At 43.9% G+C, this 14,551-nt stretch overlaps 1 protein-coding gene across 4 annotated transcripts in view; it reads left to right on the top strand.

Annotated features, from left to right (window-relative positions):
- The window catches only part of NALCN (sodium leak channel, non-selective), a 298,865-nt gene extending 284,670 nt beyond the window's left edge, over positions 1 to 14,195 (top strand). For all 4 annotated transcript variants that reach the window (XM_084767995.1, XM_084767997.1, XM_084767996.1 and 1 more), the window contains 5 exons: positions 2,423 to 2,580; positions 4,773 to 4,923; positions 6,600 to 6,749; positions 10,029 to 10,146; positions 12,488 to 14,195. In XM_084767995.1, the coding sequence (XP_084624121.1) occupies positions 2,423 to 2,580; positions 4,773 to 4,923; positions 6,600 to 6,749; positions 10,029 to 10,146; positions 12,488 to 12,681 (771 nt within the window). In that variant the 3' untranslated portion in view covers positions 12,682 to 14,195. The remainder of the gene's footprint in view (positions 1 to 2,422; positions 2,581 to 4,772; positions 4,924 to 6,599; positions 6,750 to 10,028; positions 10,147 to 12,487) is intronic.
- The last annotated feature ends 356 nt before the right edge of the window (positions 14,196 to 14,551 follow it).

The raw sequence follows: 14,551 nt of genomic DNA on the forward strand, positions 1-14,551 counted from the left end.
AAGCAAAGGCAACATCATCCTTGTTCTCAGCTACCTCTTTTCCTTTCCCCTTTCTTCCCCCTTCTCCTCAGAATCCTGCATGTTCTTCCCTTGTTCCTCTCTTCTTTGACCTTTTATCCATCTTTACCCTCCCGAAGCCAAGCACAGGTCTACGCGCTGAGATAAAGCAACTCCCAAATGGCAAGGTTCTTGTGACCACAGAGCTTATGTTCTAAATGAGGGGGTGGCCCGTTAGAGGTGAAATAGTACTAGTGACACAAGTTAGCATCCCTAATCCAAAAATAATGCTTCAGATATTGAATTCTTTTTAGTACCAGTGCAGCACTACAAATGGAAAGAATCATACCTAACTTCACATGACAACTCACGGGCAAAACCAAGGCACACTAATAATACTGTAAAAAGAAAATTACTTCCAGAATATGTGTGTAAGGCGTGTGTGAAAATGGTACCTGCCTACAATCCTCATACATGGGAGGCAGAAGTTGAATGTTCAAGAGTTTGACAGCCTTAAGTTTAAGGTCAGCCTGGGATACATAAGGACTTGTTTTAAAAAGATTAAAAATTTTTTAAAAAGCACACATTAATGAATTTTATGCTTAGACTTGAGCCTTATCCTCAGTATCACCCATTGTGGGAATGTAAACATTCCAAAGTCCATAAAGTCCAAAATTTGGTCCTAACATTTTCGGTAGGAGATACTCAACTTGTATGAGTTCCAGAAGTCATGAACTTGCTGAGGAAGGTAGAGAGTGGGTGGGCTTGGAGTGGGCCATTGGCTGAAATGGTCATGAAGATTTGGGTGAAGTCTGTGCTGACATCAAGAAATGAAGAAAGCTATCCTTCCTCTGAGTGCAACCAGGTCTTCCCCCTCCAGGGGTCATGGTCAAATGTGAGGCACCAGAGTACATGAGAAAGTCATACCCCACTCTCCACTCAACTGTGGAGAATGTTCTGCCCATTGGCTAGATCTGGGTGTTTAAAGTTTACTGCCTGTATTGTCCTTGGCTGGTGCCTTAATTTGTGCGGGACCCCTGGGCCCAAATCTGCCTATCATAATGTTCTACTTGTAGGTTTCTAGTACCCTCTGAATCCTTCTACTTTGCTATTCTCCCATGCTGTGGCACTCAGAGGAAGGACAGCAGGTTACCAAGAAGAGACTAGATACCCTATGAGCATATACAGGGGGAGGAAATCCCCCTCAGGAACAGCCATAGGGGAGGGGAATAAGGGGAAAATGGGAGGGAAGGAAGAATGGGAGGATACAAGGGATGGGATAACCATTGAGATGTAACAAGAATAAATTAATAAAAAAAATAAAAAATAAAAAAAGAAATGAAGAAAGTTTTAGCAAACAAAGTTCCGGCCTGAGAAGATTCAAAAATAGTTCAGGGAGAGTTGAGAGTGCAAAGGCAAGGAGCTGGCATAGATGACAAAAGTCAAGGTCTGCAGACACTGTGTGGCCTATTCTCTCTGCTTTCCTCTCTGCCTCCGCTAATACTCCCTGTCCCCGAGCTGGGCTCCAGGCTCCCGTGAACTCCAAAATAGTAACCAGTGGAGGGCAGGTATACCTAGCCTAGATATTTTGTCTTATCTATATCTATATTTGTCTCTGTAACTGTTACCCACAGGACCTTTATCTCACCTGATCTGCACAGGAAAGACCACACCCCAATTAACACTGAGATGCTAATGACTAGCGAGAAGCTGAGGCCACCAAATTCACTCAAAGATACAGTGAGAGTTGATGTACTAGGCTCTGTCACATGGAGTACAGTGGTACCTTTTAGAGCTTCAGTGTTCAGATTTGTTTTAATCCCAGAAGGAGGAGAAAGCTGAAGCCTCACTGTCTTGTCTAAGTTGTTCTACTCATTGAGAAAACCTACAAAGGAGCTAGCTACCTTTCGATGGGAGCAAAATAACAGACATTAAGTCCTGAGACCCAAGTTAAGTGAGGAGGGTTGTGCACGTGTGCGTTGCCTACTTGTAGGAAGATATGCAACAAGGGCGCATGTGGACAGGTGGGCAGACAGCTGAGCAAAAGCACTAAGGGCTGGCTCCAGGGAAAGCGACGTGGGGATTCCTCACCCTCCCCTCCTCTGAGGTCAACATTATGATAACGCACAAGACCAGAGGAGCAGAAAGTTACTGCTTGGTACTTCATACCACATGCTTAGCCCACATCATTCTGCCTAGCTTTCAAAAACACCAGAGGCTTTCTTCCTGTCTTTTGCTATCTATCCCAGTAAGCCCTTGCCTCAGCCTCCTTGGCATTGGGATTATAAGCCTGAGCCACCCAGTCCTGGATCATAAATTCATTCTGTTACATGCATTTCCCTGTTTGAAAAGGCTCCCTGCCTAGTATAATGCCTGCTGGCCTCCTAACAGCTTCCTTTGCCGGCCCTCGTGTTGTCCCATCCAGGGTGTGATCCCCACCTTCAGAGTGAAGTTCCTACTGCGGCTTCTGCGTGGGAGGCTGGAAGTGGACCTCGATAAAGACAAGCTCCTCTTCAAGCACATGTGCTATGAGATGGAGAGGCTGCACAACGGTGGCGACGTCACCTTCCATGATGTCCTGAGGTATAAAGCTGGTTTGACAGCCCAGAGTCACAGAGGTTCACTGAGACCGGAAATGAAAGGTGTGACACGCAGAGGCCCATTAGTTCAGTTAACAAGGATGTTCAAAACTTGAGTTGTCATACTGTCGTGATTATAATGCAGAGGCACACAGCCTAGGCATGAAGTATAGGCTTCCTCATTTCCCCATAATGATCAGTGCCTCACACAAGGGTGGGACGCAGTGGCCTGCCACCTGCCACTGCAGAAGAGAAGGGATAGTGAAGACCTGGAGGGCGTGGTTCTGCCTCTTGATTTGGGGGTGGGGATGTGTTATCCTGTAAGAGTTAAGTGACTTGCTTAGGGTCACCTGGTTCCATGGCCATTGTGGAGCTAAAAATCCAGATCTTCTCACTCAGATGAGGCTGGAAGAATCTGTCCCACCTGCTCTGTGATAATTACCCCTGTTGCTTAAAGCACTATATTTTCTGAATGTTATATGTGCACCAGACAGAGAGAAGGCTCAAAGTCAGTCTCTCTGAGGAGCATCTGTGTCAGCTTCCTAGAGCCGCTGCACTGAAGTTCCAGCGGCAGTTTATTAACAGTGGTTTATTACTCAGGGTTCCAGAATCAAAAAACATGAAGTCAAGGGCAGAATTGACCCTTGTGTTGTTGTGAGAATCAGTCCAACCCTCTCCTGTGTCACTCAGTGGCTTCTTGCAACCAATTATCTTGGATTAAGCCCCATCTTAACTAGGTCTGCAGTGAACTCTACACATAGGATTACATCCTGAAGCTCATGACAGAAATCTTAAAATATCATTTTGGCTCCACACATCCTTTCAAGTTACAGTGTCTTTTGACCTCAACTGCATATTATTTAATGGGGTGAAATAGAAAAATTATGCCACATATCAAAGAAACCAATTGAAATATTACTTCAATGTAGTTGATTTTTTTCCATAACAGTGTGTTAAACATTATTTTAAGGAACCCTTTGCAATGTTCTCTGCCAGAGGGACCAGAAACTGTCTACAACCCTTGACTCACTAACTATTTCACTCATGTTGCATGTACCTGGCATGTTCAATGTTGGATATGTCATAAATTTGGGGGTCATTCAGGTAGATAAAACTCCACTTGTGGCTAAAAGAAGAAAAAGGGTAAAAGCAGCAAAGGAAGGCGCTGGGGAAAGTCCCTCTAAAGTTACCACTTCGCCTCTTGTTATTAATAACAAGGTAGGATGTGACCTCTCTGGAGCATACTGGTGCATCTGATCACAAGGGACCCAGGCAAAGCCGGTGGTGGTGGTGGTGGCCCTCCACGTTCCACAGAAGTTACATGATAATGAAATCTCTCATGAGTCTGGAGGACTTAGAAGCATTTTATGAAACACAATGCAGAGGTTATTTTTCCTCCACAATGGGAGGATATTTAGCAAAGAAGAAAAAGCCCATGGCCTCGAGCCACTGTTCTGTGACTGGAACTCTGATGGTGACCTCAGGTTCACAGTAGAGAGGATATGACAATCCAGGGTGCTGAGAGTAAACTAGAGCGTACAGCCCTACCAGATAGCTCTGTGTTCCTCTTTGGTTATAGAGCCCTCAGTCCGTGCTAGGAATTACCTGCCTGCCCTTCTGCAACAAAAACTGTTAGTTTTACTTACCACTGTCTGGACCAGTTGAGCCAAGGACTAAATGAAAGTGATTATTCAGCTCTGGCTTTGTGTCTCCCAAAATTAATAAGGAAGGTACAGAGGGATAAATGAAATAGAGAGGGAAGTGGAGTGGTACATGCATAACTCGCAGGCAGGGATATTAACCATCACCAAGCAGAGCCAACCACAAGGAAGTAGTGGAATGAATACTCTCTGTCTGCACAGAACATTCCAGAGTATGTTAATACAGCTAGAGCAGTTGATACCACGTAACCTGCGTCTTCTGAGGCACACAGGCACTTAGATGCATTCACTGTTCTAAGTGTCTCGCCGACACTAACTTGCCAGGTGTTCATTATGGTGGGCTCCAAGACTGACCTCAGCATTTACCGAAGAGAAGGAAGACACAGAGCTAACACAACCGGCCCTTCAGCCACTGTGCATGGCACTGGACACTACACTGATTGTCCGGAAAGAGGTGTCCTCTGCATTTTGAAGTGCCTGAGTATTGAAACACCAGACGGGTCTGACTGGTGGTACTGCTGTTCCTGCCTTCCAGCATGCTGTCCTACCGCTCTGTAGACATCAGGAAGAGCCTGCAGCTGGAGGAGCTGCTGGCCAGGGAGCAGCTGGAGTACACCATCGAGGAGGAGGTGGCCAAGCAGACCATCCGCATGTGGCTGAAGAAGTGCTTGAAACGCATCCGGGCTGTGAGTGAACCACAAGCACGGGGTCTGGGCTTCCTTTCCTGTTACAGTGATTAGAAGAAATTGGGCAAAAGCAAACTTAAATGAGAAAGGCTTACCCTGGCTCACGGTCCAAGGGTACAGCCCAGTGTGGAGGAAAGTCAAGATGGCAGGAGTTCAGTCACAACCTGTGTGTTCTATAATCATGTCACATCCACAATCAGGAACTGGAAAGGATAGGTGAATGCCAGTGTTTATCCCACTTTCTACATTGTATATAGTCCACAACCCCTTGCTCAGAGAGTGGCCCCACCCAATTATGGGTCCTCACACGCCGGCAACCAAGAAACTCTCCACAAGCATGCCCAGAGGGCCCCGTCGCTCAAGTCACTCTGGGTTTTCTCCAGCTGACAGTTAAAACTGCCCAACACACACACACACACACACACACACACACACACACATACTTAGAGAGAAAGTGACAGAGAAAAGAGCCTGAATCCCCTTAAATGCATCTTCCTCATCCATGTAGGGTGTCAGATGCTGCTGCAGCCTTAACTCTGTTCCGGCTTCAACTCATTCTCCTCAGCAGGCTCCTCCACACATTTCAATTGAATCAAATTTGTATAACATGAAGGCTTAAAAAGCAATTTGTGGGTATTAAAATATTTATAATCTCCATTTATTAAACTCAACTGTACGAAATCCCAAAAATATCTACTGAGGCAGAATTTACAAAACTACTTTTAAATTGCTGTGAAAATTTTTAACATATGGTTTATCCTGTTGTTTGGTCTCTAAAGACCACCTCTCATGGAATTTTAATGATGTGCCTGATGCCTTCTGAATTGTAAGTTTGGTGAGACTCTCAGAGATTAACGAATATACACTCCATTAGCATACACTGTGTTTCCAGTGAGGACTTCTATTTGGTAATTAACCTTTATAAATGCTTTTGACTTATACTTCACATACAAAGAAAGGCAAATTACTCAGTATGTACTTCCTGTGATGCTTTTAACGTTAGGTAAGATTTGTTTGATCCTGACTTTCAGAACAACAACACCCACTACAAAAAATATGTATTTCTGTTACAGTAAAAAGTCCCCCAAAGAAAGGAAACACTTCGTCCAGCCTTCTAGAGCAAGGCAAGCTGTCCACTGCAACCCAACCATAGCAAGACCACCATAGCTCTGATTTCATAGATCACCAATGTCTTGCTCAGATCTTAAGAGGGAAGCCTTGGCCAGGAAAAAAAGGTTGCTGCTGGATTGACCTAGCAGGCTGACCTACAATGTCATGGACTAGACAGTAGTCAAAGTTTTCTCCTCATCTCTTCAACACTCTCTGGTGCTTAGGACTTTCAGTGTGGCAGGGTGGGGGTGGGGGGTCTGCACTGATTAAATGAGATAGAATTAAATAAGAAGGGAAAATAGAACACCCACATTGGTCATTTTAAATGACATAAACAGGCATGGGTGAGCATAACTAATCCAATTGTAAAAATGTGAAAGGCGATCTCTAAGACTTGTATATCAGTCCAACATCCTCAAAACTGGTTCAAGATCCTTGAAGTTTTCTAAGAGGTCAGCGATCCCCCTGGGTGTTTAAAGAGAGAAGAAGGAACTGTGACTTTGTGGAAATAGGGCAAAGAGGCCGGGTACCTTTTCCCGCTTACGAGAGCACAGCATCTTCTTTAGAAACAGCAGCAGTCATGCAGCATCATCCACAGCCTGAGGGAGAGCCAGCAGCAAGAGCTGAGCAGGTTCCTGAATCCTCCCAGCATCGAGACCACCCAGCCAAGCGAGGACACCAATGCCAACAGCCAGGACCACAATACGCAACCCGAGGTAGGAGATAAGGGTATTTTTCATCCAAGGATATTCTGTGGGAGTTACGCTGGTCACAAAGACATTCCAAACAAAGCGGCACTATTTCTCATATCACCTTTGTTGCAGAAGATGTTTTTATCTTTGTCACTTGGAATTCAGCTGAGATTGCTTGGTAAGATTATAGTTTGTATGGTGTGTTAGTCAACTTCCTGTTACTAAACAAAATACCTGAGATAATCACCTTAGAAGCAGGAGATGTTTACTTGGCCCTCAGTTTCAGATTTTTTCAGTCCAGGGGTGGTTAATGCACCGTTCAGGCCTGTGGTGAAGTGGTACATCACGGTGAGAGTGTGTGGGAAAGTGGTGGCCAGGGAACAAGAGAGATAGGAAGATGATGTGACCACAATGTTCTCTTTAAGAACAGCCCTCATTTCCTACGATAACCCAACTCCTTCTCACTAGACTCCGTCTCCTAAACACTTTATCACCTCCCGTTAGTGTCTAGAAACCAAGCTGTCAACTTATGGCCCATTCAAAGTCCAAACTACAGAATACATATACTAAAAATGGTTAATATCCTGTGTATTTTTCCTTGCTTCTTCTAATAGTTTAATATTATCATAATAGCTGAACTTGAGCATAGAAATATTATGTGCTTTAAAAGATCATGATTTACATGAACTCCTGCCCTTAGTATTTTCTTCCCTGCAGTGCACCATAGAAATTTGCTACATTGGTATATAACTCAAATTTAAGTTTATTCTTTACACACATTATATATATATTCTACTCTAATATGCAGTATTGTACCCATACAACTCAATTATAATACAAGGCTTACTTCCAGTACTTTGAAAGTGCTATTGCAGGCTGTTTAGGATAAATAAGTTATACAAGTTAATTGTTAGGTCATGAAATCATGGTCATATCAATTACTAATCTATTTTTGTCACAATATACACCCTAGGTGTAACAGATAGATATGATTCAATAGATAGTTAAGGTAAAATAGCTGGATAGGTCTTCAAAAACCTCAGATATATATAGAATATGGCATTTAAAGATGTTTTTATTATTTCAAAGATAGATTTACAATGAGCCAGGTTAACTCCAGGCAACACCCAGCCCACCTCAAAGAAGATGATGAGCATCAAAGAACCTCCTTGTGGAGATGGCTTTAAATGTAGCAAACAAGACACTGGGCAAAATGTCCTTGTTTCTACCACAGACAGAATTCTGCCAAAAAATGCAGGCAGAGTCAATGGCCAAACTCTGCCAAGACAGAATAAGCAAGTCCTCAGTAGTTCCCGCCTTACAAATATGTCTGTCAGATATATTGGGCCAGAAAGCTGAAGATGATGCTCCAACGTTATAGAGAATTTTGGGTAACTGTTCAGGCAGCAAACTGTCTCTGTCATCTTCTCATTTGGGAAACTGCTAACCTGCACTCCCTGTATTCCTTATCAAGTCTCTGGTGGGGTTGAAGACCAGATAGTTTAGTTTTGCAATGAAGCTTAGTTTTTTACAGGTTAAGATATTTTTAGATTTAGATAGATATTTTAAGTTGATAATGATGAGATATGATAGATATTGATTTACATTAAGAATTTTAGACTCACCGAGATGGGAAAGATGTTTTCTTTAAGACTGTCAAATACAAGTAGCCAAAACACTATGAATGTAACATTTATGTAGTTCGTGATTTTTCATGGTTCCTCTTGCTGAGCATAGTTTATTGTATGGATGTGTAATAATACAAATGCATGTGTAAAAATATTTAATAAAAATTTAAAAAGAAAATAAACTTGAGTAAAGCTAGAAAAAGCATGCAATTAGCTTTCAACCCTGTTCAATAATCAAATGCATTGGAGATTTTTTTCTTTCTTAGTTGGGCAGTAGAGGAACACATAAAATTCAGGGGAAAAAAATGACTCAAGGAGCTGCTGTCTATTAAAACACAGCTAGCTTCATTTTCAAAGTTACTCTGTATGCCTATTAAACAAACAAACAAACAAACAAAAGCCCAGAATTTCTAGCATCTGGGAGAAGCGGCTGGCAGGGGGGTCCTGCTCCTTTATGTGGCTGTAATAATGATTTGACGCTAATCGCATGGAGTCCGTAAAGCACAGAAACACAGCAGAGGAAAGGAGCGAAGTGAAGCACAGGGCGCCACAGCCCAGTACAGGTTCCAGAAAGACCTGTTGTGCCACGGTAGTTTTGTGTGAGCTTCCTGCCTCCTTACAAGAAACCAGGTATCTCTTGCCTCCTTCTCCATAGGCGTCTATGGGGACAGTAAGCAAAACAGTTTAAGAAAGAAAGAAAGAAAGAAAGAAAGAAAGAAAGAAAGAAAGAAAGAAAGAAAGACAGACAGACCCACAGTGGCCTTGCCGCAGATCTGACCCATCTTCACATTTAATTTTCTCCCTCCCCCCTCTTTTTTTTTTTTGGACACTGAATGCCTGTAATTCTTCCCACTCGGTTTTCAAACATACACGTGTCTTTCTTGTAACATAACGTGGCCCTACCTCCACACAGAGAGGCGAGGAGAACAACATTAAAGAAAGAGCCACAGCTGTTCTACACGATCATTTTTCAAAACGAGTGACAACACGTGGTGTTTGTCTTTCTGTACTTAGCTTATTTCACTTAACATGCTGCCCACTGGCCCCACTCAGGTTTCCAGGTCCGCTGTTCTAAGAAAAGCAGGGTTGCTATAGCATGCTAGTTGTTTTCTCCTTTCTAGGACAAAATTCTTTGCAAGAGCATCGTAAGGGGAAAAAAGGTTTATTTGGGTGCACAATTCGAGGGTGTGGTCCATCGCAATAGGGCATGCATGGTGGTAAGAGCACAAGGCAGTTTGGTCACGTCGCACGCACAGTTGTGTAGCACGGATGAGTGCAGCTGCCCTACTTATCCTTTTACTAATGGCTGTCCATACTCAGTGTGGGCTTCCTGGCCTCAGTTAAACCTTCCCAGAAATGACCTCAGGCGAGCAAGGCCGCTGCTGCGTCTCCCCAGTGATGCTCAGTCCCATCAATCTGACAGTGAAGATAACTGTCACGTGGAATCTCCACAAGTGTCTGAGATATTTCAAAATTGCCAAAAGGGGAACATGGTTTCAAACACACAGAAATGACAGACATGTGAACAGCCAGAAGTGGAAGTTACCCTGATTTCATCACTGTATGCTGTAAATGTGATAATTACCATAGTATTCCCAACAAAGCTGCGCAAATATTTGTGATAAATTAGATATGTGAGAAGGACCTACAACTGACTAATCATTCTTCCGTGTAGACAAGCAGTCAGCAGCAGCTCCTGAGCCCCACTCTGTCAGACAGAGGAGGGAATAGGCAGGATGCAGCAGATCCCGGGAAACCCCAAAGGAAGTTTGGGCAATGGCGTCTGCCCTCAGGTAAGTATACCAATCGTTTCTCTACCTGTTGGGGATGTTTAAGAGGAATTTTATTGCTTAGTTTATTTGGGGCATTATATTTCATTTTAATATGCAGGTCTGTATTAGTCAGCTTTCTGTTACAATAACGTATACCTGCAGAAAATCCACTTAAAAGGAAGAAAGGTTTATTGGCTCACTTAGTTGGAGGTTCCTGCCCACAGTCAGTTGTCTGCCGCTACTGGGGCTATAATAAGGCTGCAGAGCATAGTGAGGGTGGATGCCGAGGGAGCCACTCACCTTACTACAACCAGGGAATGAGATTGGTGTCCCACAATCTTCTTCCAGGGCATGATCCCAGGACGCAAGACCTCCTCCTGCTAGGTGCCACCAGAACAAGCTGGGACCAAGCCCCCAACACCCGGGCCTCTGGGAGACATCCTGGGGCCCAAACAGGATGTATACCTGATTACTATAGATGGTGAAACAATAAAATGTATCCCCTTATCAGAAACATGCTCCTCAAAGTAACTTCTCTAAACATAACTACATCGGCCCTCACTTGCAGCTGCCATTGCTGAGAAGACAGCACTTGTTAAGCGGTTACAGCCAAGCTCCTGAAAGAGAGGATGAAGAGGTTCCCAAGGGCTTCCTGGGTGCAGTCAACGCATCTCAAACATGGGCCAAACTAATCTAAGAAGGAGTGGGGAGATATGGTCTTCACAAAATGCCAATGGAGTTCCCAGGAAAGGCTCAGGTCCCTCTTTGTCCCAACACATGCTGCGTAGCAGAAACTACCCGACCCCTGCTTTCCCTCAGTGACAGCAGTGATGATGACAACTCTCCATGTAGCACTGACCGCTGTGCACCAGTCGGTACTCCAAGGGTGTTGCCTGGCTTTCTGTATTCAGTCCTCACCGTTCTTAGTTTCCCACATCTTACTGATTTAGTAAGAGTTTTCTTCCGAAGGAACGCGAGGCACCAGAAAGCCAGATGACCTCATGAAGGGACACTCGGCAAAGGGCGGGAGGCACGGTTCTCCCTCCCCGCAGCCAGGTGTCCCCTCTCTTGAGTTGTGAGCTGATGGTGAATTAGAGTCTCATCCTGTCCTTTATGCACAGGGCTCAGCTTCAGCCCAGACAAGTGAGAATAGGGGGCCCTGAAGCGTCTTCTGCCACAGGTCTGTTCACAAAGCAGCCGACAGAAGTGTTTACACTCCGGAGCTAAGGGTGTGTCATGCATCTTAAAGTAAGGAAGAACCTGCCGAGGGCTCAGAGGGGACATATAACTTGTCTAAGCAAAACTAGCGGTGGCAGGGATCAAGACTGAGCAGGTGCTGTGGCCTCAGGCTGGGAACTCTTCGTTTCATCCTATGGGCAATCAGGAGGGAGGCCTTAAAGACTTATGAGCAGCAGGTGACATTTGCAACCTGGGCTTTAGGGAGACGAATGTAGAGACAGAGCTAAGAGCCACTTGCCTGTGGCAGCTGTCTGGAGGGAGGTGACAGCATACAGAATTTTACTGCAGGCTGGACACACGTGATAAGGTCATGGTCTACACGCCCAGTCCAACACCATAGGGCAGATAAGAGAGATGACCTGGGGAGAGTGTCCCCCTCCTTGGTGTTCACATAAGTGGGTGACAGAGAAATGCTGTCAAAAATGTCAACAGTAGTGCTTGTCTATGTAGCCTGATGTCAAAAGTGGCGGCAAACACAGAGACAAACTCACTGAGTGTGTCAGGAACATGTTGAGTGTGAGGGAGCAAAGGGCAATAAAAAGAACATTTTAAGGAGGCACCAAGCACCACACGGTCATCTCACTAAACCACCTTGGGCCTCCCAGCACTACAGTAAGGACACCTGCGTTCTCTTTACTTTAAACTGAGGAAAATTCAGGCTCAGAGACATGCGCTTGCCAGTGACTTCATGCCCACAGATACATATGGGACACAAGACCAAGGCAACAGAAAGCCAAAGCCACATGTGCTCTCCACACCTGCCAAGCCCACCCGTCTGTCCTTACTGCGAACTACACTGCCACTCCTTTCCTTTGTCTTCCTAGTGAAGTCTAGGTTATACATGCACAGCAACACTTCCATTTTACACAAATTTGGGCCATTTGTCTTTTCTACTTTTTTCTTAAAGTAAAAGGAACCGGCAGCATATTTTCCCAAGAGCTATTATTAGCAGCTCATGAGAATAACTTTAAAAACTACTCGAAAGAGTCTTTACTTAACATCTGGAGAGAGGATTCAGGAGCCAAAAGCACCGCTGCCCAGAGAATCATGATTTTCCCCAGGGATGGCTAACGCACGCTGGAACAGCAAGCAGCTGACAACAGAACTCTTCTTAATTCCACAGCCCCCAAACCCATAAGCCACTCGGTGTCGTCTGTGAACCTGCGCTTCGGAGGAAGGACAACAATGAAGTCCGTGGTGTGCAAGATGAACCCTATGCCAGACACAGCGTCCTGCGGCTCCGAAGTTAAGAAGTGGTGGACCAGGCAGCTGACCGTGGAGAGTGACGAGAGTGGAGATGACCTTCTGGATGTCTAGACGGGAGCCAAGGGGGTCACGAAGGGGGTAAAAATGTTGCCTAGCAGTTTCCTTCCCCATTCAGGGAACAAACTGTGATTGCTATACACTGGATTTCACCTGGGCATAGGATTTCCTAAATTAATTTTTTTTGTCTATTTATAGGACTGTTCTGTCAAAGAGTATGATGCTGTAGGTTGTTGTCATGTATTAAAATTTATGGGGAGCACTAGGGATATAGGTCAGTGAAAGATCACTTGGCCGACACGTGCAAAGCCCTGTGTTTGAATTCCAAAAAACCACAAGAAAAGAAAGAAAATGTGTATAATACAGTATTGATAACATTAGCAGTTACATCCATAGCAGATGTGTGTCAAATCTTCACATATTCTGTCTCTGTAAGCTAAGATGTATTCATCTGCACTCTTGTATGTTATTGCTACCCCTCCCAAAGAGTGCCGAACCCAGTGGCCCATATGTATATACTACAGGCACTACAGGTCACTTTTTTCCCACTTCCAATAGACGTACCTCCCTGGGGAGAAGTTCTTTATGATTGATCTGAAAAAGGTCAGCATTGAGTTCATGCTAAAATGGTAGCAGCTTCAAAACTACAGATTCTGAATTTTTTTAAGTGTATTCTTTTTCTCGTGTTATTTTTTAAAAAAAAAATATGCATGAGCTGTTCGAAAATCAGAGCAACTTGGTTTCTGTCTTCAAGTGCTCTGATGAAAGTGTTGCCTTCTTCTAAGAAAGTTATGTATGTAGGTCCCAGGTAAAAGAATTGGTCCCAGATGCTAATTGGTGTAAAACAAACCTGTAAGTGTATTACTTTAGGGATATAATGAGACAAAACATATTTTGAAATCTTTATAAACCCTTTGAATAACTGAGTTCAGAAACAGAATAAAGTATTAGACTCAATTCAGAAGTTTGATTTGAGAGGTTCTCATGGACGTCATGGGTCACCCGGCTGTGGCCATTTAGCTATGAATCAATAAGAGCATCAGGGGATGGTTCTCGCCACCGTTGCTAGATTCAAAATAACTTCCCTGCTACCAGAATTATCTACAGAAATAATAGAAGGGTGGGGAAGTCTCACTCTGAAATCCGTTTTGGGAATACCACGACGTAACTGTATTTCCCCCATATATCAATGGTCTATGTCCTCAGGGAATATTAGAAACCAAATGACTAGGAAGCATTGATGACCCTGGTTGGGCAGGGGCCCTCCTACAGTTGTCATTATTGTTTGCAGATTTGATATTCAGATTATTTTAAAAGATTGAGTATGTAAAAACCTCTGACACTTAGCTTGCTTTATCATGCCGTTTTCTCCATTTAAAGTTCTTCAAAAAGCCAAACATCACAACCTTTCTACACAGATCACCTATTGCTTATGTGATTACTTGCGACTATGAAATAATGAGTGATTCAAGTTAGTGCAGCCAAGAAGGATTTTTATTTGGTTTTATGTTTGTTCAGTATTTAATTTTTGTATATAAAGCAAAATAAATATTGTATTTGCAAAAGAATTTACTGTGACCTGGTTACCATGTTTAAACTTGTTCCTTGTATGTGTTTGGAATGGTGCACTCTGTTGGGGGCATTTTGCAAAGCCTATGTGGAATATTCAGTCCATACTTGGTTGGCAAAACCTCTGTCCCTAGTAACCATTTAAAGTCAACTCCCAGAGCCAGATGTTCCTTTTAGTGTGCTGACCCGGCTGGGTGAGCATCACATGGTGAGGCAGAGCAGGCACTCATGGCCAGAGCAGGGGTTGGCATCAGGGTGGAAAGAAGGAAAAAACAGAATTTTATGGGCTCAGTCCATTGGGTAATAGAGCTTCACGCCCACTAAACACTGGGCCCTTCCCAGAAAGTCTGAAACG

The sequence above is a fragment of the Acomys minous genome (assembly GCF_964271855.1).
Source record: "Acomys minous genome assembly, chromosome: 18".
NCBI lineage: Eukaryota > Metazoa > Chordata > Mammalia > Rodentia > Muridae > Acomys > Acomys minous.